The sequence below is a fragment of the Paramisgurnus dabryanus genome, chromosome 17 (genome assembly GCF_030506205.2).
Source record: "Paramisgurnus dabryanus chromosome 17, PD_genome_1.1, whole genome shotgun sequence".
In the NCBI taxonomy this organism is placed as follows: Eukaryota; Metazoa; Chordata; class Actinopteri; order Cypriniformes; family Cobitidae; genus Paramisgurnus; species Paramisgurnus dabryanus.
In genome coordinates this window covers 10,973,536-10,997,235 of record NC_133353.1, presented here as the reverse complement: position 1 = coordinate 10,997,235, position 23,700 = coordinate 10,973,536, and the positions used below count along the sequence as shown (strand labels likewise).

General features: G+C 35.9%; 4 protein-coding genes across 7 annotated transcripts; 3 read left to right on the top strand and 1 right to left on the bottom strand.

Annotated features, from left to right (window-relative positions):
* Positions 1 to 8,779, top strand: LOC135787421 (solute carrier family 35 member D3). Of its 2 annotated transcripts, none has more exons than XM_065297366.2 (5): positions 1 to 1,100; positions 1,961 to 2,052; positions 2,218 to 2,425; positions 5,452 to 5,749; positions 8,070 to 8,779. In XM_065297366.2, the coding sequence occupies exons 2-5, from the start codon at positions 2,021 to 2,023 to the stop codon at positions 8,456 to 8,458; spliced, it is 927 nt and encodes a 308-aa protein (XP_065153438.1). In that variant the 5' UTR covers positions 1 to 1,100; positions 1,961 to 2,020; the 3' UTR covers positions 8,459 to 8,779. The 2 variants fall into 2 exon arrangements, with proteins under 2 accessions (XP_065153438.1, XP_065153437.1); XM_065297365.2 differs by having other exon boundaries at positions 2 to 1,091.
* A 692-nt stretch (positions 8,780 to 9,471) lies between these two features.
* ecd (ecdysoneless homolog (Drosophila)) lies at positions 9,472 to 15,167 on the bottom strand. 2 transcript variants are annotated; one of them, XM_065297364.2, is made up of 14 exons: positions 15,039 to 15,167; positions 14,695 to 14,919; positions 14,240 to 14,445; positions 13,816 to 13,994; positions 13,507 to 13,699; positions 13,293 to 13,421; positions 13,069 to 13,194; positions 12,881 to 12,966; positions 12,011 to 12,117; positions 11,463 to 11,673; positions 10,768 to 10,835; positions 10,202 to 10,422; positions 9,906 to 10,119; positions 9,472 to 9,607 (listed from the first exon to the last, which is right to left on the bottom strand). In XM_065297364.2, exons 2-13 carry the CDS (start codon positions 14,897 to 14,899, stop codon positions 9,907 to 9,909), a joined length of 1,944 nt encoding a protein of 647 aa, XP_065153436.1. In that variant the 5' UTR covers positions 14,900 to 14,919; positions 15,039 to 15,167; the 3' UTR covers positions 9,472 to 9,607; position 9,906. The 2 variants fall into 2 exon arrangements, with proteins under 2 accessions (XP_065153436.1, XP_065153435.1); XM_065297363.2 differs by lacking the exon at positions 9,472 to 9,607 and having other exon boundaries at positions 9,609 to 10,119.
* A 1,357-nt stretch (positions 15,168 to 16,524) lies between these two features.
* gnrh3 (gonadotropin-releasing hormone 3) lies at positions 16,525 to 17,339 on the top strand. The gene is made up of 4 exons (XM_065297574.1): positions 16,525 to 16,576; positions 16,676 to 16,820; positions 16,987 to 17,061; positions 17,169 to 17,339. Exons 2-4 carry the CDS (start codon positions 16,683 to 16,685, stop codon positions 17,238 to 17,240), a joined length of 285 nt encoding a protein of 94 aa, XP_065153646.1. The 5' UTR covers positions 16,525 to 16,576; positions 16,676 to 16,682; the 3' UTR covers positions 17,241 to 17,339.
* A 4,206-nt stretch (positions 17,340 to 21,545) lies between these two features.
* On the top strand, positions 21,546 to 23,395 carry mgmt (O-6-methylguanine-DNA methyltransferase). 2 transcript variants are annotated; one of them, XM_065245167.2, is made up of 5 exons: positions 21,546 to 21,626; positions 21,955 to 22,079; positions 22,205 to 22,362; positions 22,587 to 22,726; positions 22,816 to 23,395. In XM_065245167.2, the coding sequence occupies exons 2-5, from the start codon at positions 21,958 to 21,960 to the stop codon at positions 22,969 to 22,971; spliced, it is 576 nt and encodes a 191-aa protein (XP_065101239.1). In that variant the 5' UTR covers positions 21,546 to 21,626; positions 21,955 to 21,957; the 3' UTR covers positions 22,972 to 23,395. The 2 variants fall into 2 exon arrangements, with proteins under 2 accessions (XP_065101239.1, XP_065101238.1); XM_065245166.2 differs by having other exon boundaries at positions 21,546 to 21,630.
* Positions 23,396 to 23,700: the final 305 nt, after the last annotated feature.

Sequence of the window (23,700 nt, the reverse complement as noted above, 5' to 3'; positions counted from 1 at the left end):
AAGCTGTGCTCTTCCTGAGCACAAATGACGTGAAGAGTTATACATTGTGTGAGGTGCTCTGGCTAACATGAAAAAAATCAATAATCTTTTGCATAATATTATCATGGTGTGTACTGAGTAACTCACACATTCTTACACAATTTTTTTTGCAAACCACTACAAAGAATTGCAGTAGGTGAGACTCCAGGGTGTGTAAACATAGCTGCAAGGTATAAGAAAAGAACAGGCAAACACTAAAACAAACAATTTAAAGTTTAAAAAAGTGAAGCTTGTTTAAAATCACGCTTTGTTGACACAAGTGAAAGTCATGAGTACATGCTCCAGATAATACATCTGCATTAATTTCTATAGTAAAGTGATAATCAGTTTGCTTACAAACATTCTTTAAAATATCTTGCTTTGTGTTCATCAGAACAAATACATGTATACAGTTTTGTAACAACATGAGAGTGAGAAAATAATGACAGAATTTTAATTTTGGGGTGTATTATTAAGGTTCTTTATGGAACTTTACAGCCTAAATAACCTTTCAACAATCTTTATTTATAAGAATCCAAATAACATGACTAGTAAATTATACACTTTTGGGGCAGTTTCATAACCTGTGTGAAATGAACTGTGTCCGTTTCAAATGGATCAGATGCGCGTTCACGCGCTTAATCTTTTATGGCACATTAACGACTGAGAGGTGACGCGATGTCCTCAACCGTGTCCTTCAAACCAAAGTAGAAAACTATAAAAAAGGATCAAATCCAGGACAATATGCAGGATTTAAAAGGCACCAGATCAGTAAGCTGAAGAATGGAGACGTATCTAAAGAGAAGTTCATCATAATTTGTGGTTTTGTAACAGGGTGGGAAAAGATCAATGTCCACTCGTGAAAGTTCCTGACTGACACTGACTAAGCAGATTGTTTTTGTCTATCTTCGATTTACATCTGCACTTCTTCGTCTTCAGTTAACGAGCAACAGTAGGGCTAATACCAGTGGTGAATTCACGGATCGGTTATGAACATTCACGGTATTTATCGAGACAACGCTACAGTCAACCAATATAACGGAATAGCCTAAGTTAACACGATCTCATGACAAGTAAGTGATGTAAGTTACCTCATACGTTAATATATCTTTCTTTTTTTTTAGTTAATTATTCAACTTAAATGTATTTCTATTACATCTTTCATTTAACAGTGAATAGAAATAAGTGGATAAACAGAAAACAGGAAATTTATAAAATATGCTAAAAAATCCACATGAAAAAATATGGTCGAAAATTTTAGTATTCAATAGCCTATTAGTGTAGCTACTAAAATTCATACAATAGTGTTTTTGAACCTTATCAAAGTAAATATTAAAGTATACTACATTATTTTGCATACTACAATTTTTCAATTTACTATAACTATACTAAACATAGAGCTTATAAGGAATTATTAGGCCTACTTTTAAATACTACAGTATACTACAATTAACTAATGTTTGCTATAGTAAATACATATTTTTTATGTGAGATGGTATTATTGCAAAACGTTTATGTACCTATATAGCGTTACTAACTGTAAAAATATTTGTCAGCTGGATGCTTTTCAATAGCTTACAATAAAAGCACCTTATATTTTCCATAGAACCTATGGTGACTATTTATTAGTTTAAAAAAGACTAGTGAGCACATTTTTCAATCATTGATTCTTTATTATTCATTTTAATGGTTAAAATTAATTGTGAATTAATAAACGATTTCATTAAGAGTTGGTTTATTAAACATTCAGTTGTAAAATACTACTAAATAATATCCAGTGAGAAGAGAGTCATCTTTCATGGTGCATATATGTTGTGCTTTACATTTATTTAAATCTGTAGTAGTGGATTTGTGTTTTTATGAATATCTCTCTAGGATGTTTGTTAACTCAACTTGTGTCTGTTTGTTTAACATCTCTCATTTAACCCTTGATTGTGTGAAGGGGTAAAAAGTCAAAATAGTGTTCCACCCCCACCTGCCCTGGTGTGGTTAGACTGCCAGTATGGACCCCTGGCAAACTCTGGTTTCAAGATGGTAAGATCAGCTTTATATTGTATTGTATATTGTAACCAACAACTTAATGATTATTGGTAATGATTATGCCAATATATAATTAATGTTACACAGTATTGCTAAATTTTCTTATAAAGGATGCTATACATCTACTGTCTGTCTGCTATCTGTTTATATCTCTTGTAGTTCTTCATGGTGGCAGATGCATACTCCGCACGCACTGAGAGCTTGTCTTTATGAAGTATATAAACCCCTGGTGCCACTCCTGCTTTGCATCGCTGCCCTGGTGGCTGTGATTGTGTACGCTCTTGCCGATAATCTACACAGCTTTGTATGCAGGCTTTTCCTTCCCCAGTATCATTACCCTTATGCAGTGCCACTTGCATTCATACAGGTATTTTGCCACTATATTACTTACAGTACATGAGTTTTAGTACACGTTATAATCGCCTTTCAAAAGTAAAGGTCAAAAGGATTGGACAGGTGTTCCACACACATGCATTTAGGGGCAGTGTGCATGGTCGAGTATCTGCTTGGTTTTTGAGGCTATGCTTAATAGAATTGGTTGAAAATGATGGTGAATAATTGTGAGTAATTACAGCTGTAACCAATTCTACATCCATAAAAGCAATGTAATAAGCTTTATAAAAGGACTGGAGTGAAATATACATTTTATTTGTGCCCTTAAGTGTTAATTAAGATACATCACTACAAGTTTATATCAAATGCACATTTATAGGATTTTACACACTAGTGTGGCATCATTTCCACAGATGAACAGGGAGTCATTGTAATTCATCAATGTTATATTCAATAGTATTCAGATTTGAACATTACCCACTCTAGGTTTACACATCTACACTGTGAAACACGAAACCTGAATACCAAATGTTAATGATTAACCCGGGGTAAACTATGAACAGTGTGATGAAATAAGATAACTCGGATTAAGAATAACTGCCTTAATGACTAAGTACTTCATGAATGTGCAGTGTTAGATTCCAGGGTGTATACATCAAATCATCATCTGTGATAAGTATTTGTATGTGCTGTTCACTCATGTATCTCTCATGTGAATCATCAGGTGTGTCACATGTCATTATTGGACTGGTGCCATAAACTTGAGTCATTTATTATTTGTGTGTCTGCATGTAATAACTGGCCATATATTTAAGACATATGTGCCCGGCTCATTACAGACCGGCTTGAACCTCCCAGACTAAAATGTATCTTTGAAATGTTCTGCCTAAAAATGACATATTTTTTAAATATACCATTGCCATTTTTTTTGTCTCAAAAAGCATAATGTTTTTATGGTACGTTTATAAAACTAGGTCCTAATTTAACTATAGCCCTTTTCGGTCCGGATTAGTTTTACTTGAAGAGGTTGGGTAAAGCAATTATTACCAGAGCTTTTCTGTGATTTATTCTAGTCTGAATGTGCCACCTTGGTAATCATTATGTACAATGCCAGTAAAGATTACTGCGACTTTTAGAATATACCAAAAATATACCAGCTGTAAATATGTACGTAAATATTCAACAATTTACCGTAATATTCTACAGTTCTCAAAAAGGCACTTGAAGAAGCATTCAGTTGCATACATATACAAAATTTATGCATGTATTAAGTATTTGTGTTATATATACAGCACTGTAAAAAAAATTCTGTAGAAATTACAGTATTACTGGTTATTTCTGGTATAGCTGCCAGTAACTTACTGTAGATTTTACATTTATGTTATTTACTGGCAACAGTTTGTTCAAAAAATGAAACATTTTCAGTCTTTATCTTCTGCTGCGTTACTGGCAACCCGCTGCGTAATTACAGCAAATTTTTACAGTGAGTGGTATGCAAAAGTTTGGGCACCCCTGACAATTTGATTTGAAACCAATTTGAAACCATGATTTTCGTCTATAAATATTTGGGTGTTTGGATCAGCAATTTCAAATAGAGGCTGTTATTTCTGCCAAAGGAGGCTCTACTAAATATTGATGTGATTTTTCTGTTGGGGTGCCCAAATTTATGCATCCGTACTATAAAACAAATAGCTGTAATTATGCAGCTGGTTGCCAGTAACTTACTGTAGCTGATAAAGACTGAAAATGTTTCATGTTCATTTATAAATAAAAATCATGGAAATTGTCAGGGTTGCCCAAACTTTTGCATACGACTGTAGGTTTTGAACTTTTTACAATTACATATGTCCATACAGAGAAAGCTCTAACATACACATACAAAACACTGTGCAGCATGTTTACTTGCTAAACAAGCAGTGGACTCTGACATAATATTATTTCGCGTCCATATAAACTCATAATTACTCCCGCTCGCGTTTGAATGACAGCAGAGAGACTCGCCCACCGTCTCACAGACCACCCCCTCACAGTAACCAGGACAGAAGCGGTCGAAAGTGGACAAAAGATATTTAAATACCAGGTGTAAACGTAATGTGTCTCTCTCATCCACTTGTGATCCGATCAATGAAGCCTGTCCTGTTTACGGTTGCTTAGTGATTTTTACGTTCTTGGCTACGGCGGTCTGACAGCATACTTCCGGTCGCCGTAGCCGTTCCACTCCCAGCTGTTGCTTAAAGTCTCTAATATTTGAAACCAAGCCATACATCAAGATATTTATAGCTAATGCAATAAAGTTTACATGTGGCTGCTAGGACACAGAAGTAAGCTGACAGGGAACCGACCTGTTGATATAGTCATTTCCTAGTAAAGAGCAAATAAACGCTTTATTTGCTAGCTGATTATACTTGTCTTTACATTTTGTTTGTTGACATTTCGTGCAAACAAAGTTTTGTGACCACAATGGGGTGGTTTTTCTGGCCAGGGATTAGACTAGACCTAGACTAAAACAAATTTAAGAGCTGTCCAAACTAAAAACATCTTGCACTGACATATCTTTAAATACATTAGTGCCCTTTGTTTAGTGCCCACTAGTTATATTTCCTATTAAACTAAGGCCCGGTGTCCGGGAAACCGCCACCATATGTTTAAAGGGATGCTATAGAGCAGATTGTACATGATCATGATTGTTAGTTACTGTTTAGCTTTTTTTACAATTCACTTTCACAGATTAAATAGACTTGCCATGTGACAAATGACTTCCAGGTAGTCTCTCAATGAATATAAGGAACTGTATCTTTTATGATTCTTTGAGAAAACGTTTGTTTTACAAATGAAGTATGTCATGTTAAACTGCAGGACAAATACTATCAGCGCATGCTATTTTTATAGTTCTTTTAAAAGTGGGCTATAGGTCTTTCGTATGCACACAAGATTATATTTCTCCAAGATTTATAACACTGCATGGCAGGTGATAATCTCCAATGATAATTTAGGTTCACTAAACTGTAAAATATTCATCCATTTCTGCAGATTTAGCTAATACTTTACATGATTTTACAGGTATGTCTAAATCTCCTGGCATTGCTAGCCTTGCATGGTGTGGGTCTGATCCGCCTCAAGCCTTTCTCCCTGAGGCTGTCCGAGCGTTTGTTTGTACCTGCCATCTGTGGGGGTGTCCAGTGTGCTTTGGACATTTGGGCTGAAGCAAGTGCCCACTCTGGTCTGTACCCGCTCACCGCCCGATTCCTCCCACTGGTCAGCGTGAGCTTAGGTCATCTGTTTGCACTAAATCTACCTGGCTCAATCCACGTCTCCTGCCTTCTGACAGCTGTCACGGTCGCCTCTGTCAGTGTCACAGGTATGAAAACTGATAATAATAATAATAATAATAATAATAATAGAGGAGCAGAGTAGCCTTTTTTCTTTAAGTAAAATTGTACTGTAACTACTTTTATTATTGTTTCCAAGAAGTTTTAGTTAATTTTCTTTTACACAAATATATAATTTGGCTTCAGAAGACATATGGTGGGACAACACCTGCAGCTGTGGTACTTAAAGGCAGGGTCCATCCAGATCTCTGAAAGCCAATGTTGACATTTGAAATCACCTAAACAAACACGCTCCCACCCCAGTAGAATCTGGACCTTCTCTTGATAGACCCGCCCTACACATATGCCACCCAGGCAACGATGTCATTTATTAGACACACCCCTTACTGCTGATTGGCTACAAGTGTGTTTTGGTAGTTGGCCCGACTTTCTTTTCCAAAGCGTTTTCAGAAACCGTGCACTCCGCCATTAAAAAAGTGAACTGTAAAGGAGCTGGTACCAAATGCATACATTTCTGTACCAAAACTGTCATTATTAAGACCTTTTTAAAGAGTTCTGCCCCAGTGACAACTTTTGTACAGTGTCTCAGAAAATGTAGATACTTTTAATCTGGTTTGAAGCTTGACCGCCCCATCCTAATTAATTTACTATATACTCTCTGGCAAATATGTGACCCTAGACCAGGGGTGCCCAAAATCGGTCCTGGAGGGCCGGTGTTCTGCAGAGTTTAGCTAAAACTTCCCTCAACACACCTGCCTCAAAGTATCTAGTCTGCCTAGTAAGACCTTGATTAGCTGGATCAGGTGTGTTTGATTAGGGTTGGAATAAAACTCTGCTGAGACACCGGCCCTCCAGGAGCAGGATTGGACACCCCTGCCCTGCCCTAGACCATAAAACCAATCATAAGGGTCTGTTTTTTAAAATTGAAATTTATACATCGTCTGAAAGCTGAATAGATAAGCTTTCCATTGAAGTATGTTTTTTAGGACAATGTTTGAAAATCTGGAATCTGAGGGTGCAAAAAAATCTAAATATTGAGAAAATCGCCTTTAAAGTCCTTAGCAACACATATTACTAATGATACATTTTTGATATATTTACTGTAAAAACTCACAAAATATCACTTAATGGAACATGATCTTTACTTAATCTATAATTTGTATTGTTGTCTTTTACTACAAATTTATTTTATGTAAGGGTGCGCAGGGGAAAAACTAATGCAGGGTTAGTTGTAACACAGACTTTTACATTGTCGCACAAGGTTGAGCGTTTTGTTTTTCCGGTGTTTTTTACGCTGCCAAAAGACGATCTTCCGCACATTTTCGGAAATGTATAACGTTTTTCCAGAGAGTTATTGATAAATGAGTGTTTTTGTGGCATGTATGTAAATTTTTTCATCATATGTTTTTTGGGGTTTCTAAGTTGGGTGTGTAAGATACCAAATCCAATGCTATGTCATATTAATCAGTGTCTTGTTGACTAAAACATAGCATCGTTTTGAAATATATCTGCAGCTCTAAGCAACTTTTTTGGTGGGCTTGAAAATATTTTGGCCCAGTGGGGTTAATTGTAACGCTGTGTTACAACTTACCCCGCAGCAATAACGATATGAAAACCGCTAACGTTAGCGTAATTCTTGCCGTTGTTTTAAATAGGCTACACACGAATGATTGCTGGCTGCCAACAAAATAAATGTGCTTGTCTTATCAAAAATCGTGTGTCAAATTTAATCATTGATTGAATCAGGTCACGTTAAAGATAGAAATCATAATAAAATGAATGGCTAAAATCAGACTTTGATGCTCATTATCTCAGAATTTGATTTTTGAAACTGTCGTATGGTTATTACAGACTGGGTCACATATAAAAAAAATATTTTGTCATAATTGTGCTGCTTCTTCTCACATATTTAAACATTTGTATCCATTTATAATTGAACTATTGTTAATTATTGTTCATTATAGACAGATATATAAACAATATCCACTTCAATACAAAATTGTATTGAAATATTTGCCTGCAAACTTAATTTTTAGCAAGTGTTACAACTAACCCCCTGCCTATTACAATTATTAACCACACCTATGGGGTAAGTTGTAACGTTTCGACTTCTGTCACGTTTAGTGTACTTGTCCAAGAATGGTCAGTACTAGAAACAAACTTCAAATGTTTCTTTTGTAGCAGAGATAAAATATAATAAATCAAACTCAAATATTTTTTGAATGATTGAGCCAAAACCAAAAAGCGTTAGGTTGTGCCCCACTCTCCCCTACTCATGACTGTTTTTTTTTTTGGTCCAGGGTCACATATAGGTCTTCCACTGAATAATTACATTTCCCTGTTTTTCAGCATGTCAAGGACTGCATACAATGGAGCCGCTGGAATACGTCTACTCTCCCCTCAGCCTGATCCTCCACAGCCTGTCTCTTGTGTGGCTAGCTAAAGTCTCCCAAACGGAGCGAGGTGATGCCTCAACCTTTGACCTTTATTACAATCTAACAGTTACACGCATCCTTTTATTAGGGTTCCTATGCTTTATACACCCTGATAGCCCAAAAGCACTGATTGGCGGCAGCTGGCACAGTCTCCTGTTTTATGGATACATGCTTGGAATGTTGCTGCTGGGTGCTGTGCAACTTCTCTTTGTGAATATGACAGCTCTGTATTTTTCTGCTTTGCCGGCAGCTGTGCTGCATGCAACCAGAGGACTAGTTTTGCCCCTCTTCAGTGTATTTTAGGAAATGATGACCAATCAGTGTACAACATTACAAACCCAAGTGGTTGGCAACATTGAAGGGTGACCATCCAAAGGACTGCTATTATCATTGATACAACAACAGTATTAAGACTGAACTCAAAGATTTTGGCAGAACTAATATGTGACTTCTTTGTTGGCTTGCACTGAAATCTATAAAACTTTATTTGCATTGTGGTGTTATTTTCATTACAGTTGGGCTTAATTTTTAAATTATGCAAAAATATTTATACATTATTGTAGCATGTGTCTTATATTATATGGTGCTCATAATAAAAGAAACTAATAAAAGAAGTAAAATTTACTTTAATAATGAGAATCCTTGATGACAAGTGAAACATCTGAAAACATATTATTTGGGGAGGGGTCAGGTGGTTAATTGTCTTGTTTAGTGTATATATATATGAAAGAAATGCCACAATGCAAGAAAATCTTAATTTTCTTTAAAATAAGTCTAAGTTGTATTTATTTATTTGGGTGAAATATGACCCTGGCCTGTTCTCTACCATGCTTTGTGAAATTCACCCGAGTACGTCATTGTATGGTGAGACATTCATCTTACACTATTTAAAAAAATTACTTCTTTGCAAGGTTAAGAATATTACGAGTACTAAGTTACACCTGTAAGTAACTTATAGAAAACCTGTGAGTCATTATTCAATAAGCTCCTTACATGCAATAGCAAATTACAGTATTATTGTTTTGGAGCAAATAAAATATACTGATGAGGTTTTCTAAGTATTAAATCACATTTTCCAGTGTCTTTTCTATGTCCTTATGTTTGTTATTATGTAAAGTGTAATTTTATTTTTTAGTAGATGAAATTTTCTTTCTACATATATGTAGTTGCCAGATGCTGTCATCCAATAAACAGTGCGTTTAAGCTATTCATTTTAAAAGCACATGCAGTTCAACACGTTACATTGCCGTTGATAACAACAAGAGGTTAATAAAGTTTAGCAGCAGCAGAGCACCGCAATCTTTTTGCAATCATGCGTTACTGATTTGTCTGTATCCACTTGGTTAATATTACACAGAGGAGCAATTCATTTCAACATTCACGTCACTGCAGTTGAGCAGAGCAAACCTTTCACTTCCTTCTCTGTTTGTGTGATAAGATAACTGAGCCAAACTGAAATTAGAAAGATACTTTATTTGAAAAATATACATTTAATTGGAGAAAAGCAGGGAAAAACTGCTGGGACATTGTGCTAAAAACAGTTCCCACCCATAAATCGAATGCTATGTAAGTGCTCCGTTTAAATGGTAGGCCAATGTTACACTTAAACCATAAATTCAATACCATGACAGTCTCAGAAACCAATGTCATACCAAGTCTTTCTATGACTAGGAAACAACGAATTTATACTAGGTGAGGTAACACTACAGGTCTGATAAGTTAGTGATAAGTCACAGTGAGTTTTTCTTACTTCATGACTTATCTGCATCAGGAGGGATGTGAATGCCTAAACTTTGCAGCAAATTAGAGGCAGGGCCGGCTAGGCCAGCCTGAGAAGCCAATGACTCAAGAAGGTTTGTAACCAGGTTGAGGTCCACATCAAGTGGTTGGATCTCTTCTTCAACAGGCTCAGAGCCTGACGTGAACGATGATGAGCTTTTAGATGCACCCGATCTATTACCAGTCTACAAAAGAAAAAGAAGGATTAATAAAATAAAACCTTTCAGCACACTTTGATTAGGAAATGAAATATTAATAGATACTCACATTATTAGTCTGTGGAAAACTTTTCCCAATATTTGTGCTTTGCAGCTCTTGGTCCATTTCATCCATGTACTCCCTTAAACTTTCCAGCGTCTCTGTGCCTGCCTGCTCCTTTGAGCCGGCATTCTCCACATCTTCGTCCTTATTTACATTACCTTCTTCGTCGTCGTCATCATCATCATAATCCTCAAAGTCATCAGAGTCTAAATCATCATCCTTATTTCCTATAAAACAGGATTTATACGTTATTATAGCAATACTGTACCACAATACATGCAACGTGCAGTTTAGAATTATAGATAAATTAAATATTTTAGAAATTGTTTGCCTTTTTATTGGATAGGACAGTAAAAATGATAGCACAGAGGAGGTGTGGATAAACAAGACTAGCCGGATTTTAACTGTGTGATGTGGTCACATGCAGGTGGTACCAAACATTGTTTGCAGTGGATTGACTTGGTGCATTAATATACATTTAATATAAAACAATAAATCATAAAAATATTATATATAGAACATATTAAATAAAAAATTTATATAAAGTTTTCTATTAAGTTATCTACACGTACCAAGTAGTCTATCAAGAGCACTGGTTACTGCATCTGGGTCAAAACTGAAAGGATCAGTCAAACAAGATCTAAAACACAAATTGGGAAAAATAAATGATTATGGTATTAAATTATTTTATGTAAAATAGCCCTCAGTTGCAATCTAAGAGGTGCTGGGTTATTTTTAAGCCTCAAAAAGGGACAAACCTAACCACTAGGTTATGAATGAATTTTACTTTAAGGCGAGTGCATGAGGTCTGAAAGCCAATGTTGATATTTGAAATCACCTAAACAAACACGCCCCTCCCCAGTATAATTTGGATGACTTATTTTATGGTCTTTTGACCCGCCCCAAAACATACGCAAGCCAGGCGACGATGTCGGTTAGTAGACACGTCCCTTACAGCTAATTGGCTACAAGTGTTTTTGGTACTCAACCAGACTCCCTTTTCCAAAGTGTTATTCAAAAACCATGCACCCCACTTTTAACCCAGTGGTTGTGTTTATCCCTTTTTGACCCAACCATGGGTTGAATATAATTTTTTTTTACATAGCTATGCCATGAAAGTACCAATGAAACAGTTATGGGTGCTAAACAATATGAAAAATATTTGGATAAAAACATCATAACAATAAGACGTTTTATCTTCCTATCAATCATTTAGAATCAAGGATGGGTATCTGTTTCACAATGACAAATATTCAAACATAATTACCTTGGAATTTCAGCTCCTTCATGGGAAGACATGGCATTGATGAAATCCTTCATGCCTTGTGTTACAGCTACCAGACTGTAGCCGGTTTCTTCCTCTTGCTCTTTATCCTCTGGTCCTACAGTTTTGCGTGTGCCATCGATCACCTTACGGCCTCCTCTCTCCTCAAGCAGCCTCTCCAACTCTTGTGGGGAGATGTCTAACCATGCATCACCTATTTGAGGTGACAGTGAGGATAAATACAAAGTGTTTTTCAAAAATCATGCATCCCACCTTTAAACAGGAAGTGATTAGTCGATTTCTTTTAGCCCATACTGGTAGTTGTTAAAGATAAACAATTATGGGAGCAAAATGCATGTTGCTGTATTGTTAGCCATGCAAAATTATGCTGGCTAAACAAATAAATAAGAATGCTAACGGTTACATTTTTCCAGGTAAAACAAACCTTCTTAGATTGAGGTCCAATTTACTTAAAAGATTAACTTCTAGAAACTGCAATTAAGATAAGATTAAATATTGTACACTTTTAGACAAGATAAAATAATACATACTGTCCTCTGGTGGCAGATGTGCTTCTTGCTGTTTTAGATCTTCTATATTGTATGAAGAGCCTTCCAAGATTTTTAATACTTCATTACCAGGATTTTGAATATCAGGGCTTAAGATTTAAAAAAAGAAAAAGAACGATGATTATCGATAGGAAACAAATTCCTCATTAAAGGGACACCACTTTTTTTAAAAATGGTCATTTTCTAGCTCCCCTAGAGTTAAACAATTGAGTTTTACCATTTTGGAATCCATTCAGCTGATCTCCAGGTCTGGCGGTACCACATTTAGCATAGCTTAGCACAATCCATTGAATCTGATTAGCATTGCATTCAAAAATGACCAAAGAGTTTGGATATTGATCCTATTTTAAACTTGACTCTTCTGTAGATGATATTACGCAGTGCCCGAAAACAGTCCCCAGCTATTAAAAGTTACCAAGGGGACTGTTTTCGAGCTCTGGTTTATATTATTGCGCCTGCTGCACTCATGGTACAGCAGCAAAGATTATTACGCCAATTTGAGAGTATAGTTCCTAGCCATATCAGCCTAGAAAGTCGCAACTTTTAATTTTCCGTCAGTCTAAGTACACGATGTAACTACAGAAGAGTCAAGTTTAAAATTGGAAAAATATCAAAACTCTTTGGTTATTTTTCAGCGCGATGCTAATGGTCTAATCAGATTCAATTAATTATGCTAAGCTATGCTAAAAGTGGTACTGCCAGACCGGGAGATGGATTTTAAAATTATAAAACAAAAAAAATGTAACTCTAGGGGAGCCGGAAAATAAGCCTATTTTCCAAAAAGTGTCCCTTAAAGTCAAAAAAATTACAATTTGAAAGGTTATGATTAACTAAAAAATTTTTTACTCTTACCGGTGTGTGTTGGTTACAGACTGTTTGAAAAAGTTCTCCGCTGACATCATGAGGTCTTTGTATCGAGCAGATCCTTCTAGTTCGCCCTGGAGGCACAAAACACATAAGCAGGAATATGAAATAAAATGAAAATATTTTATTCAACCTTTTCTCTCTGGCAAAGGAACATTTGGAAACTCTCTCTGTACCTTAAAGTATCCATTCTTTTTAAGGCTATCTAGAAAGCCTCTCCAAAGACGGTTACTGCCGAGAGGCGCCTCTTGCTCCGATGAGGACTGGCCACTTTTAGAGCACAGGATTTCAAACCCATGGGCCTTGAGTATAAACAAACAGCATAATATGTTAACACCACAACAGACAGCATCAGTGGATTTTACCAGATGATCAACTGCCGGAAACCTCATCCACTCACCAGTTTCATGCCCAGCTCATCAGCTCTGTACTGGGGATGAGTACGGGTAGGAAGGGTAAACCCACTCCTACGATCTGGAACAAAACTCTGCTGCTGCAGCTGTGCGTACAGGCATCGAGTAAACTTTACCTGAAAAAAACAAACAGACTGATTTTCATGTACAAAATCAAGACAGAATAGCTTTCCCAAACAAAGGTGAAATCAGATGTCATACTGATGTCATAACTCTGGTTTCAGGTGGAAAGTTGCGAAAGGTTCGGCAGGCCTGAAGGTCAAGCGGGTCCCGCAGATAGAAAGCAGATACAGCAGGGGCTATGAGGTCAGGTCTCCTAGACAACACCACAGCAATGCCTGCAGGTATGTAGCAGTGGGCATGATGGAAATTCTGATGGATCTTTTCTGGGTACCTGAGTAGACACACACACATGCACAAAGAACTGAGTGAAACAATAATAAATATAATTGAACATATAACAAATATTATTCAATTCATTACAAGCATCACTTCTAATGTTAGTCTTACCCATCTAGTCTCCTGGCCAGAGCTGAGCGTATAGGCTTTCTAGCCAGACAGTTCTTAGTGTTTGAATGTAGCATCTCTAAAGCCTGACCCACAGTGGGCACTGAGTCTCTAGGCCAGCCAGTTTCTTCAGGATGCATGCGGTTGGGAATTATGTGCAGCTCTCCGTGGTACAGAAACACCTGACAGACATAAACATTAGCCAATGGGAATGAAGTGTACATGCATTTTATAGTAATTTTGCAGTGTATTTAAATAACAATCACAGCAATTGCACAGGTAGTAGGAATTAATATGGCAGATACTGTATGTCACATTGTACTTCAATACGAGAATACTACTATGTTATTACCGTGGCACAATGTTAAAAAATCAGACAATAACACATAACGTTTTAGTAAGGGGCTGTTTATAATTTAACACTAACCCTGTTTTCACTGCTGTCAGGGTCCAGCCACTTTGGCAGATGCTCAGCTGCTTCAATCAGAAGAAACTGTCCATCGTTATCATAGACAACCGCAGCGACTTCTTTAAAGGTGCATGTGATGGATTTAAGCAGGTAAACGATGAACCATTCATCCTCCACATTATCAGCAAACACAGTGACACCGCCCAAATGTGCTGGCTCATCCCCTATTCAGTGAAGAAGCATACTGTACTTTTTAAGCCTCCAAGCAAGTGTATGTGTCAACACATCACAACCAAATTACAACATTCACTAATTTGTTTACATAAAAGTGTTCAGTCCTCTATATAAGCCACATTAAAGCACAAATAACAATATGAATATTTACATTTTAAAATACTAGTAGGTCAATTATAAACTAAAAACAGAACAAATAAGTCCTGTGGTACTTTTGGGATATTTACCCCAATATTTACCTTTCTGAGGGTGATATCTGAGATTAAATGGTTGATGTTGCCAGATATACTGCATAAGAAGAGGGGCAACCTCGGCCAGGATGTTCTCCAGAAGCTGCTGAAGGGATCTCTCGTTGACTTCTGCGTCTGATGGGTCAGGCTGAACCAGAAAGAGTTTATACTGGACCGCGTCCTCAAGAATGGCAGGTCTTTTCAAAGAATCCATGTTCGTTTAATTCATACAACCTTGTAAAAATAAAGCACGTGTTATAGTTTTTGGATAGAACTTAACCTACAAAGCTAGCGCGATAAATAATTATGACATAAGCTCTGTAATATATATTTCAACTTGAATTTAACGTTACCTGTAAGCCTTTAATAGTCGATATGCGGTAATCTGGTGAATACATTTATAATATTGATGTGTTCATGCGGACATGCTGACATGTTTTCATATGGTTGTGGAGCTCCCGGGACTTTTTTATTACCGGAAGTGTTCTAACACGAAATAAAAGTCTCTTAAATTGAACGTCACAGCGCACATTACAGATAAAATGTAACAATTAATATATAGAAAAAATGGAGTAATTAAATATATTTTTATAGTAAATAGTTTAAAGTAAAAATTTGTTTTAATAAAGATATAGAGTAATTATGAACGAAAGAAAGAAAGAAAGAAAGAAAGAAAGAAAGAAAGAAAGAGGGTCATTCTACGGATTTTTTTTAATATAACAATTTTTTATATTTTAAAATGAGACAATATGTTATATGAACAATTACACCTTCTTGAGCCATCAATGTAGCAATATTTGATTTTTATTAATTAATTAGAATTCCAAGCACCACAGAAGTGCTCGACCCCACAGTCATGTACAGAGGGAAAATGCTTTATTTTGAGATCAAAAACAGTGTTTTCTTCCATTTAAAATACAATAATGTGTCCATAACTATCAAATATATGATGTAAATTACATCAAAAGACAAAATGCTAAAGAAATCTAATAAAATATATAATGAAAGTAGAAAGGGGGAAAAAGGACAGAAGTACAGACAGATTTTTAATCTATTTTTAAAACAGTCCAACAGTTGATCGTAAGTGTTATGATTCACCCTTTGTTTGGCACAACCATTAACAGTTATATAGATAGCTCATTAGGTCCCTTGTGTTGATTTAGCCATTTGGAGAGTCTGTTTTGACCATTTAGACACAGCATTACTGAATGATTTTTAGGCTTTACACAAGTCCATTAGCCAGGTCCCCATGACAGTTCTTTTTTACTAACCCCTGGTGTGCATTAGAGCGTGCTCCTGCACCTGCCCCGGGGTCTCCTTGGGTCTCCTGATGACTAAATGGTTTTTTACACATTTTAAAAAGATTATATAAAAGAGATCAAGAACAACACAACTCATCTTCACAAAGACAACAGGTAAGACATTTTGCACTATCGCATTTCTATATAACTTTTTCTTAGTTTTTTTATTTAATATTAAATATTAAGGAGATCTATTAATTTGTATTTTTTTGTTTATTTAAAAAAGTCATATATTGCTACAACCATTCTTAAAGGAATACACAAAATAATGTTATATAATTTTACAGTTTTAAACATTGTCTACACATACAAAGCACCTCTTTGTATATTTTGAATGTTTTCTTTTGATGATCAATTGCCAAAATTGTTGGTTTCAGTTGTTAAATATTGTTAAAAGGTTAGTTCATCCAAAAATAAATATTCTGTCATCATTTACTCACCCTCATGTTGTTCTAAGCGTGTATGGGTTTCTTTATTCTGCATTTTCTGAAATGTTATCATGAACCACTTTGTTGAACGGCTTGCTTTTTTCCATTGTAGAATCTGAACTGGACAATTATAGCATCTTTTGCCTAACAACTAGAACAAATGTAAATATCAAACTAAAGAAACAAAACAAAATGTTTTTAATTAAATGTCCTTTTGAGAGTACAGTATAACACAGGCTACTTCAAATGTCTTTGTTTCAGTTCCAGTATGGAGTGGAAAGGAAGGCTAGTGATCCAGTTGTTAATGTTAGTATTTGTGCTGGAAGTTAGTTTTTGCCAGCACTGGTCATATGGTTGGCTTCCTGGTGGGAAAAGAAATGTCGGGGAAGTAGAGGCAACATTCAGGGTAAGATTATGCTCTCTTCCTCAGCATTGATCTTTTTTCTTTAAATTCAATAGCACATAAGAAAAGTAAGCAAACCATAACCAGAAGTAATCCAATGCAACGTTGAGTTATGAGGTTCTTATATAAAAATCTATATCTAAATCTATAATCTCTATTATATTCTTAGATGATGGATGCTGGTGACACAGTCCTCTCTATTCCTGCCGAATCTCCGCTGGAGAAGTTTTCTCCAATGCACACAGTGAGAACACAGCTGTTTCTCATTCTTATTAAAAAACATTGGCGACTGAATTTCACATTGTAAAATTGTTTTTATTGATCAGTGATGTCCTTCTGTTATAATTTCAGGTGAATGAGGTGGACGCTGAAGGTTTGCCTCTGAAGGTACATAGATTTCCCAACAGACGAGGAAGAATGTAAAAGATGAAGATAAACCTGTTTAATTAAAACTTCTTCTTACTGAGTCCTGATAAAATATCATCCTTACCTGATTTTAATAAATGTAGTACTAGAGTTACTGTAAATATACAAGTATAGGTGCCAAATAATCACACATAATTGATAAAAGAATCAGTCATTTTCCACAATGCAGATAAAATACACACAGACTTTGTTTAAAATAGATACAAACTTCTCATCCACATGGTGGCACTCTTGTGCCACCTTCAAACTCCAAACACCTCACACTTCTTGCTATATGTTTTGTATTATTTTTGTATTGTGCTGTAATTTATTTTAAAGTAATATGTCTACTGTGCTTAATAAACATGCCATTAGTGTTTACATTTTTGTCACATATCTGAATGTATGTGAGTGTACATTTATTAAAACTAATGATAGATAGGATAAGGGATTAATTCATAAAAGTGCCTCCGGAGACTACCCAAAATGGCTAACATTCAAGATGTTTATCAGTTAATGCATTCCCTGGGATTCAAACCCACAGTCTTGACATTTACTATTTGAGCCACAATGTTGTGAACAAACAATACACTAATTTTCAATGAAAGCGTGTCTCCAAAAAGTGCATTAATATGTTAAGCAGGTGATAAAATAGCTGTGGTGGCTCTTACTACAAGTGCTTCTATATTTGGATTTTAATGGAGACATTTGGCTTGACACCTCTGATAGTGATGACTTGGCTTAGTAGAGTAAGTAAAGTGCACAAAAAGGGATGTGGGGGAAGTTTTATATAAATGCCACGCAAGAGCGTCAGATGTGAGATCTGGAACTGCACAACTGTGTGATACCTTAATCATATATAAGTGCTTAGATGTTATCACCTCTGAGCATGAACTACAACGCAGCACCTGCACAGCATGGAGCATTTACCTGTGGCTGATACAAAATGTGTTTTTTGACGCATAATGACATCTGCCATATAGATTCCAAGAAAGTCTCTGTGAATCAAAACTCATTCATGGCAAACAATACCACACTCTCAGAAACAGTTAAGAGGGTACAAAAGTTGTCTTTTCAAAAAGTACACTTTGTACCAAAAAGATGTCATTCTACGAAACGGGTGCCATATGCATAAGGCCCAAAAAAATTCCTTAAGTGTGTTTTCAAAGCTTAAAGTTATTAATTAAAGTGTCCTTATATATGATAAAATACTATTCTTAAAGATTAACATGCTATTTTTATCATTTTTTTCATTACTAATTGGAACTTACACAATTTCACATGTCCATGTTGACCAATAAGATATTTGCATCAAAAATATCACCAAATAAGTTATATGTTTTTTTGTTGTTGTTGTTGTTGTTTTTTGCAGACATTTATTTTTTTCAGGAGTATATGTGTCCCTGTTTAGAAAAGATAAACCTATAAAAAATAAAATAAACCTAAAAATAAACCATATATTTTTTTTGTAAATATTTTATGATTTATGTCTGTCCCACAGTTTGACTTATCACCCCGTCACACTAACTTGTTTTATCTATAAACAAAATGCTACTGCTTTAAAATTACATCACAAAGTGGAAGTGAGTGACATCATTTCATTTGAGCCTTTTAGACACCAAAAACTAAAGCAGGACAGTACTGACATTTTTACATTGTTTGTCTATTGCTTTTTCATGTTACACAGGGTCCGTCAAGCTCAAACCAACAACCCTGTTACGCAAAATAAGATAGGGAAAACTTTTTTTTATTAAAATGTTTAACTTAATTAATGCAAAAAAAGTTATATTTCAGATTGAATGCATGCATGCTACTGTAGGTGAGAACTTGACCACATGGGAAATCTACAGCTATTTTGGGATGAAATTTACCACCCCATTTTATTGTCACAGGGTGGTAAGGGATGTGATGGGGTGGTTCTGTGTCCCATTTGAATTTGAGAATGTGTGTAAGCAATAATTTTAATAAAGGCTAATCAAACTTTAATCAGTATTTTCTGTTCATCACTCACTTGCTCACACGCTTGCTTGCTCACGCTTACACACATAATCGTACATTTTGTAATGTGTTGTGAAAACAATTAAACTACAGTTTAAATCCCTATTAGTCTCATTAGACATTCCGTTTTGATTTTCTTATCAATGTGATGTCACACTGATAAAGCCCCGCCCCGTCGCTGATTGACAGTCCTGCATTATCATTGTTTTTCGCCCGAGTTGTACACCATCTGTGATTTTCTCAATGGTTCTCTGAATAAAATGGATTTTTTTAAGATTCAAAATGTAAGAATAATAAAAAGAGATTAAATTAGCCTACAGACTTTCTATGGATGGTTTCCAAAAACTGGACTGAACTTTTAGGAAAACATTAGCTTTAAACATTAGCTTTGGCATCCAGAGTGACTCATGCATATTGTTACCCCTAGGTACATTTTGGTACCTTAGAGGTACATACCGATTCCTCAAAGGTACATATTTTTAAAAGGTACATCCCAGTGGCAACTTTTGCATCTTTTTCCTAAACTGCACAACAAAAAGATTGTAAGTGTGAACCATGTCAAGTAATCTGTAATAAATGTATTTTATGCAATACATTTTCCCTGACACATTACATGCTTTGAAGATTAAAATATCAGTGTGTGGCTAATGCAATGGAGGGATCAAATTGTAAATCAGCATCCTTCTGTCAATCAAGAGAGAATCTTTCAACTTTAATCTTATTTTATTCTCATTCTGACACAAAATCCAGTTTGATCCTGTCTTTTAACTGACAGTAACTTACAGTAGACTAATTACATGGATACTCCCCCGGTGCATGTCTCTTGTTCAAGTGAATAGTGTTACCAAGATTTAAAATTTTTAAGTGCATTTGTCAGTATGTGGTCCTATCCCGAGCAGATTAGCTTTCCATCTCTAATGACATCACATCCTGTGATGTTTCTCGAGGTGTCTTTTATCTAAAGCATTAAATAAGTAGGCTGCTTCTGTTACACTGTAAAATAAAGACAAATAACACAGGTAAGTCACCTGCTTCTCTACTCCACTAAATGTTTAGGTCACAGCATGTGTCATTCACTGAACATAATCCAACAGTTTTATTCCCATATAGGCGCAAATTGCTCCTCTGTAAGGTGGTGTAAAGCCGTATGTGAAGGCTTAAAGAGATGCTCAGAGATCAGCAGAGCCCGAGGCGGTGGAAGCAGAGCATGTCACAGATGATCAAACACAATATAAGACCGTATCACACGGCTGACTGTGGAGATCTCCCCAGGGACACACCTCTTTCATCCCCCCATTAGAAAGATTATGACTGGGTGAGGGTGGGTTTGTGTGACATCCAGAGCTGGGAAGCTGGTTTGTTGAAAGTGCATGAACATGGATCCAATAGTTCATGAATGAATGTCTCTACAAGTCAAAACTTCAAGTCCCATTAAACTCTCAGACAATTTCGAGAATTACTGATGTGTTAAGGGAGGCTTGGTGTCTGTAAGGTTCTGACCTCAATTCGTAAATACATTTCATCAAGCCTCGAGTTTTACTGAGAGGAGGAGAAAACAGAAAATAAAACCATATGCTGAACATTTAGTATGTAATAAATCTGTCTGCTCCTCCCTGAGTATGAGAAAAGAAGGCTTTGCTCTGATTAAATGCCACTGTGTGATCACAAAATTGTGCCATGGCCACTTAAAGGGATAGTTTACCCAAAAATGAAAATTCTGTCATCATTTTCTCATCCTTATGTTGTTCTAAACCTGTATGACATGTTTTTTCCTAATGAACACAAAAGAAGATATTTTGATAAATGATGGTAAGCACACAGCTGATTGTAACCATTGACTTCCATAGTAGGAAAACAAATATTATGGAAGTATTGTGATAAATAATGGTAACCACACAGTTGACTGTACCTATTGAATTCCATCGAATTGTTTTTCCTACTATGGAAGTCAATGGTTACAATCAGCTGCATGCTTACCATCATTTATCTAAATATCTTCTTTTGTGTTTATAAAAAAAAAGGTTTGGAACAACATGAGGATTTTTACTGTCTATGGGTGAACTATCCCTTTAAGACTTGAATTTTAAATATTAAAACGTAATATTTTATTTACTTTTTTATAATTAAAAACAAATGGTTATTTTCCCATATGTACATCTTTAAAACAAAAAAACAAAAGCATATTTTCGCTATATTTACATCTAAATATTTAAATTCACTTGGCTTTCACGTAATCGAGGCTGACCAAAAGCAGCACTGTCCAATCACTCCACGGAGCGCAAGTATGCTTTGCTCTGATTGGTCGTTTGTTTTCCATCACGCGGTCTTGATTTCAAATCCGGAAGTGAATTTATGAACGCATGTTCGGTCTTTTAAAATCAATTAAAAGTGGTATTTGCAAGCTTAGTAGGTAACATCTTTATCATTTAACTGTCTGTTAATCCTATGAGAATGTCAGCCTACATTACTTGGCGTCGCTGCTTAACAAAGTGAAAAAGTAACCGAAACTAAGTGGTTAAAGGTTTTGATTTGTTTTGGCACGTGTGTAATGTTTGACAGATATGTGCGTGAACAGATGATTGTGTGTTTGTTTGTACACGTGTATGATGTGTGACAGCCACGCAGGCGCCGCGCATACGACCAGTCACGCATTTGAATGTGATGCGTTATTATGTGTGCACCACATGCATGCGTTTTATACGATTAACATCAGTTTGCATATGTGTGAGAGCAGGCTATGATGTCTGGCGCGTGTTTTCTGCGCAAAGTGTCCCTCTGCTCACCCGTGGGGGAGATCATGTTGAGTGGATGTGAGATGGGAGTACACACCATTGACATCCAAGTGGAAAAAAGGTCAAGGTAAATTTATTCATCCAGAGTAGCAACTCCAGATGTCCAGTAATTTAAATTTTTGCATTATTGTGATAATGTCATATTGTTTGGTTTCTTACACGATGTATCATATTTATTATTTTATTTTTAAGTGGTTATTGGCTTGCTCAGCATATGGTCTCTTATGGCCAGACAGAAATTAGCTCTGAATTACAGCGCTGTATTGACTGGCTTCAGTGCTACTTCATCCACCCCGAGTCGGTCAGCTCTCTTCCTCCACCTGCCTTTCACCATCCACTTCTGCAGAGCGGTTAGTGACACATACTGACACATATAGTGATTCCCAATAAGAGGTACATATTTGTCCAAGGTTTTGTTAAACATATTTGTAATTAATTGTTTCTAACACATTCACTATTAGAAGTTCATGTCTCAAATTGTGTGCAACGAATGCTACTTGGTATTTCAGTGATAAAAAAATCTATTATTAAACCAGACTTTAATGTGATCTCTATTTGCTTTCTTGTTTTTCAGACTCCTTTACTTCACGTGTGCTTTGGACACTGTTTAAGGAGGTGGGGCTCGGTAAAACTGTCTCTTATAAGCAGCTTGCTGAAATGGCGGGGAATCCAAAGGCTGTACGAGCAGTAGGCGGAGCCATGAGAAGAAACCCGGTGGGCTTCTTGCAGTGATGTCAGATTGGTTTTTACATGACCTTGAAATTATTTTTCATCTGACTTTGGGTTTCTTCTCAATCTCTCAGATTCCTCTCATAATTCCATGTCATCGGGTGCTGTGCAGTTCAGGTCAAAGTGGACGATACATGGGAGGGAATGGAGATCATATTAAAGTTTGGTTGCTCACTCATGAGAAGAAGGCTTTGGACGTCAGTCCAGAAAAAAATGAAAAGTCCACCTAAGGGTCACCAGTGACTTCTTTCTGCATTACAAATAGAGATGTTTGTTAATTAAGTTGAGCTTGAAAAAGGCTGGTGTGTTTCACTTGAGCAAATGGACTCGTTCTTTTAGTCCATTTATAGTTTCCTTTTGTTTCTGTTTGGAAATGTTTTTCAGAGCGTGCAGTTTGTTCAGTTACCAAGCTGATCACTACAGAGTTTGAATTTAGTTTAGACTGTTAATGTTATGTTGACATTGTATAAATGTTATTGATTAATCAGTACAGTGTATGCTTGTGATCAACCAAGCTGTTTTTTGTAATCCCAAGGATTATTAAATTGCATATTTGATATTGTTATAATTTTCCCTAAAATGCATATTAATATTTTTATACCAAGATATTTTGTAGTATATTTATCTTTTTTTCGCATACCTCTTTTAGGGATATATAAGAAATGTTTAAAAGAAATAAACAACTTTGTAAAGAATCTGGATTTTTTTATGCCATCAGTGCAAAAATATTTTGTTGTACTTGACTATTGTCAAGTTTGTAGGTAGTGGTTTGTACTGTGTGTGTGCTCCCTTAAGATGTTTTCAAATAGTCCTACTAAATTCATAGTAAAAAAAGGAAAGTCATGAGGTCTAACCTACGAAATATTCATATTTCATAGGATAAATTGTTTAATCAAAGCAACAAAAAGTACACAATGGACTCTCAGATTTACAGCACATAAAACAGGACTTTTACGTTT

Bases quoted from the DNA above. Each gene is read 5' to 3' on its own strand.
- gnrh3 (XM_065297574.1), top strand. From the start codon at position 16,683: ATGGAGTGGAAAGGAAGGCTAGTGATCCAGTTGTTAATGTTAGTATTT. The intron at 16,821-16,986 runs GTAAGATTATGC...TTATATTCTTAG, and splicing joins AAGTAGAGGCAACATTCAGG to ATGATGGATGCTGGTGACAC. The intron at 17,062-17,168 runs GTGAGAACACAG...TTATAATTTCAG, and splicing joins AGTTTTCTCCAATGCACACA to GTGAATGAGGTGGACGCTGA.
- ecd (XM_065297364.2), bottom strand. From the start codon at position 14,899: ATGGATTCTTTGAAAAGACCTGCCATTCTTGAGGACGCGGTCCAGTAT. The intron at 13,700-13,815 runs GTAAGACTAACA...GTGTCTACTCAG, and splicing joins CTGGCCAGGAGACTAGATGG to GTACCCAGAAAAGATCCATC. The intron at 12,967-13,068 runs GTACAGAGAGAG...TTGTGCCTCCAG, and splicing joins AAAAGAATGGATACTTTAAG to GGCGAACTAGAAGGATCTGC.
- mgmt (XM_065245167.2), top strand. From the start codon at position 21,958: ATGATGTCTGGCGCGTGTTTTCTGCGCAAAGTGTCCCTCTGCTCACCC. The intron at 22,080-22,204 runs GTAAATTTATTC...TTTATTTTTAAG, and splicing joins CAAGTGGAAAAAAGGTCAAG to TGGTTATTGGCTTGCTCAGC. The intron at 22,363-22,586 runs GTTAGTGACACA...CTTGTTTTTCAG, and splicing joins CCATCCACTTCTGCAGAGCG to ACTCCTTTACTTCACGTGTG.
- LOC135787421 (XM_065297366.2), top strand. From the start codon at position 2,021: ATGGACCCCTGGCAAACTCTGGTTTCAAGATG. The intron at 2,426-5,451 runs GTATTTTGCCAC...ATGATTTTACAG, and splicing joins TGCCACTTGCATTCATACAG to GTATGTCTAAATCTCCTGGC. The intron at 5,750-8,069 runs GTATGAAAACTG...CCTGTTTTTCAG, and splicing joins CGCCTCTGTCAGTGTCACAG to CATGTCAAGGACTGCATACA.